This window comes from Corvus brachyrhynchos, unplaced genomic scaffold, assembly GCF_000691975.1.
Source record: "Corvus brachyrhynchos isolate BGI_N302 unplaced genomic scaffold, ASM69197v1 scaffold904, whole genome shotgun sequence".
Taxonomy (NCBI): Eukaryota; Metazoa; Chordata; class Aves; order Passeriformes; family Corvidae; genus Corvus; species Corvus brachyrhynchos.
Genome location: NW_008237536.1, coordinates 607,584 through 611,757, shown reverse-complemented (window position 1 = coordinate 611,757; position 4,174 = coordinate 607,584). Strand labels below are relative to the sequence as shown.

The 4,174-nt window shown below is 63.5% G+C and overlaps 1 protein-coding gene across 1 annotated transcript in view; it reads left to right on the top strand.

Moving 5' to 3' along the window:
* Nucleotides 1-6: 6 nt before the first annotated feature.
* Nucleotides 7-4,174, top strand: part of LOC108446077 (ubiquitin carboxyl-terminal hydrolase 43-like) — a 4,992-nt gene continuing 824 nt past the window's right edge. Inside the window, exons 1-2 of the mRNA XM_017731593.1 lie at nucleotides 7-1,088; nucleotides 3,440-3,540. Of these exons, the coding sequence (XP_017587082.1) occupies nucleotides 882-1,088; nucleotides 3,440-3,540 (308 nt within the window). The 5' untranslated portion in view covers nucleotides 7-881. The remainder of the gene's footprint in view (nucleotides 1,089-3,439; nucleotides 3,541-4,174) is intronic.

Here is a 4,174-nt window from a genome sequence, read left to right as displayed (position 1 = left end):
CCTCCAGCTCCCCCGGAACCCGCTGACACCCTTCCCAGCTCGCAGCACCCACCAGCATCTCCTGCTCCTAGCATCCCCCTACTCTTACCACCCTTCCCAGCTCCCACCAGCATCCCCCCACTCCCCACATGCCCTAGTGCCAGCACTCACCAGCAGCCCCCGCTCACATCACCCAATCCCCTGCCTCATCCTCCCCATGGACCCTGCCCTGTCAGACATCCCCAGCCCTGCTGCTGTCACCTCCCTCTGGCCTGGTTTCCTGAGTTCCCAGCGCTGGCCATGCCACAGAGCCCTGAGGGGTGAGCAAGTGCTGGCTGTGACCGTAGGTAAGGCAGGATATTGTCCCGGGAGCCCAATTCAGTGGCCTCAGGCTCTGTCACTGAGCGTGTGTCACACCTCTGCCAGGCACACACCAGCGTGCTGGGGCCTGAGCCTGGCTGGGGACAAGGACAGGGGGTCACAGGCAGCACAGCATGCGTAGCTCCCCACGCTCAGGGACACGTGTCCCCTGTCCGAGTGACATTTCCTCCGGGAGCCGGTGCGGCCAATAAACTGCTGCTGCTGCCATTGAACTTTGCAAAGTGCCCGGGGCAGCTCCCGGGAAGCCGAGCCCTGCCCTGGGATGGGTTACATTGAGTTGATGCCATCAGAGTGCACGGGGCAGGTGGGACCTGTGGGTCCCCGTGGCTGAACTTGCCCATCTGGACTTGGTTGTGGTGTGCCCTGTGTTCCCTCTTGGCCTCATCCCGGCCGCTGGAAGCTGGGACACCACAGAGCCTCTGTCTCAGCTGCGTGTGCTTGGTGTCCCCACTGCTCTGCTGGCCCCGGGGTGGCCACGATGTCCCTGCAGAGGCAGGACGAGAGCAGAGGCTGTTGCAGGGATGGGTTTGGGGTGGGTGCTGAGGAAGAACCCGTTCATCAGCGCCCGCCGCGCCCGTGTCTTGCAGAACATCGTCTCCAAGCACAGCTCGCAGTTCCGGGGCAACGCTCAGCACGACGCGCTCGAGTTCCTGCTCTGGCTGCTGGACCGAATGCACGAGGACCTGGGCGCCGCCTCCCCCGCCCAGCAGAGCCGCGGCCCCCCGCAGGTGGGTGGCCCCGCGGGGTGGCCGCACGCCCTGGCTCGCGGGGAGGCGTTCGGGCCAGGTCTGGGAGCAGGGACACCGGGATGCGCTGCGAGGCGGTGGGATGGAGTTGGCCCCGCCCCGGTGGGGATGGGGATGCCGTGGTTTGGTCGGTGCGCGGGTGAAAGGATGGTGGGAGCCGAGTGCTGCGGGGCTGGGCAGGGGGGGGAGTGCTGGGAGAGTGAGGGGTGTCGGCAGGAGCCCATCCAGCCGAGCATCCCGGCTCTGGGGGGCATCCTGATCCTTGGTGAGGAGGAGACGCAGCCCCTCCCGTCCCTCCCTGCCTCCAGCTAAGCTCGCTGTAATTACAGCTCGGCGGCTTTGCTGTTGGCAAAATGAGTAATTAAGTCTTCTTCAATCCATCTGCTCTCAGGCATTGCCCTGGCCCCGGCCCTCCCTGCCTCCTCCTGCCTCCTCCTGCCCGCTCCCTCCCCGCTCCTTCCCTGCTCCCTCCCCTCCCGCTGCTGCCCGCTGGGCGCTGCCTGTTGCAGGGGATGGATTTGAGCTGTTGGCATTTGACTCGTGGGCTCAGCCCGGCTGTTTGCTGTCCCCTCTTTAGTGGTGACACCCGGCTCACCACTGTGCTGTCCCCGTTCTGTGTGCTGTCCCACTCTGATGATGCTCCTGGTCAAGCCCGTGCCAAGGCTCAGGGACTGGGCAGCTCAGGTGTGGGAAGCAGAAAAGGAGGAGGCTGGAGCTGGGCAGGAGGGGTGGGAATTCCCTCCTGGCTGCGGGATGGGTGCCCACGAGGTGCTTGCTGTGGCACCCAATGGGCTGTGGGGCCACCAAAGTGGGGACCGAGACTTGGCTGCCAGGAGGGCTTGAGAAGGAAGCATCCCCTTGGATTTTTGGGGAATTTTGGGGGCCCTATAGGGCACAGATACCATCCAGGTCCCCTCTCAGCCACACCAGATGGACCCCAGTGCCAGGCAGACCGTAAGGACACGTCAGGCTCAGCAGGACCTGGTGCCAGCAGATGGCATTGAGGAAAATCCACCTCCCGGCCAAAATCCTCAGTGATTTTCAATCTTACTCATCGAGACACCAGAAACTCACTGTCTCACCTCAAAACAGCTCACTGACACTCCTTTCTGCAGCATCTCTTCTGCCATCAGGCTCCAGGGGTGAAGCTCCTGTCCCCAGCATGGGCACGGGGTCTCGTGGCAGGTCCCAGGGCAGCGGGCAGGCAGGGAGATGTCCCCTAACCGGGCAGGTTTGGCTGTGTCACACAGTCACATCCCAGTGTCCCTGTTCCCAAAGGACTGGAGCAGGAGACCTGGCTGCTCTTGGGGTCCCTGGGGCACATCTCACCTGTCAGCGAGGCACCGTGCCAGGGCCGGGCTGCGGGGCTGGGTGCCTCGGCTGGGCTCACTGTGCCGGGTGCTGTGCCCGGGTTTGCTGGGTGCTGTGCCCGGGTTCGATGTGCAGGTGCCGCGCTGGGAGCTGCGCTGGGGCTCGGGGCAGCGGGAGCTGTGCCCGGGCCTGCTGCCGGTGCAGATGCTGGGGGAACACGCAGGGACACGGCCGGGTCTGGGCACCACCTGCCCGGGAGGGCACCGCGCCAGCCGGGGCTGTTCGCACCTCCTGGGCGCGGTGAATTCGCACCCAGCCGTGTTTCCCTGGGGCGGGGACACGCACAGGAATGTGCACGTCCGCTCCAGGAGCTCATCCCAGACACACGGACACACAGACACACACATGGACACACGGACTCCTGCTCCCTGCAGTGTCCCACCATCTCACCCACCCACGCTCAGCTCCGGTGCCGATGGATGTTTGCTTGGCACAGTGGGAGCCAGGGTGAGGTGGGCACCCGCCTGCCGGGGCTGTTGACCCAGGATGTGCCCGTGGGCACTGGGGCTCCTCGGGGGGACGTGGGGGGGACCAGCTTCCCCCCACCGGGATGCTGCCATGGCCACTGAGCCGCCTCACCCAGGATCCCCTCCTGGAGCATTTCTCCAGGCTTGAATGCATTCCCAGCTCCTGTTCCTTGGTGTCCCGGAGCTCTGGACACTGGGGCTGCCTTGGAGGGGGTCTCACCACTGCAGACCCTTCATTAACCCTTCGTGCCCCAGGCTGGCTGGGGGATGGGATGTACCCCAAAGGTTCCCCTGGAGAAGGTGTGTGGGCAGACTGGAGGCACAGCAGTGCCAGGCAGGCAGGTGCCAGGGGCTCTTTGGCATCACCTTCAGCCCATGCTCGTGCCATGGGGACACCAAAGCTGGGCTTCGCTCACTAGGACGTGTCCCTGGCCCACTGAAGGACACGTCCCTCACCCGGTCACCTCACTCACCACTTGTCTCTTGCCCCTGCAGCCTGGCAAGGACGGGAGCAGCGGTGCCAGCAGGTCCCCCCCAGGCACCCAGCACCCCCGTGGGCAGAGCTTTGTGCAGAGCCACTTCCAGGCCCAGTATAGGTGAGTGGGGGGATGGATCCTGCCTGGCAGAGGCTTTGCCCTTCTGTGAGCCCTGCATGGGCACTGTGAGCCTTCACTCCTTCCTCTACAAGCACTTCAGAGTGTCCAAGGCCAGGGTGGACAGGGCTTGGAGTGGTCTGGTCCAGTGGCAGTGTCCCTGCCATGGCAGGGGCGCTGGACAGGGTGGTCTTTGAAGGTCCCTCACAACCCAAACCACCTGTGGTTCTGTCACAGGGCGCGGGACTGTCCCAGCAGTCCAGCACGAGGGTGCCCCTGTTTGGGACACCCCACATATTCATCTGGCTGGGACTCATGGGACGCTCAGGCCACCCTGTCCCCAAGCCATGGCACTGCAGGCAGCAGGGGATGCATCTGGCATCACAAGCCCTCCCTCCTCTCTCAATCCCTCGCCCTATATATGAAAAAAGGCACTTTAATTATCCCTGTTCCATGTGCCAGAGCCGTCTCTGTGCTAAAGGATTTATTAATTTGTGTGACTGCTTCCCAGGGAGCTCAGTGGCTCTTCAAGGTGACAAATAACAAGGACTCAGGATTTTGTCTTGGATTTTAATTTATTTTTTCCATTTTTTGTTGAACAAAAAGGCGGGGGGGGGGGGGGGGGTCAATATAACAA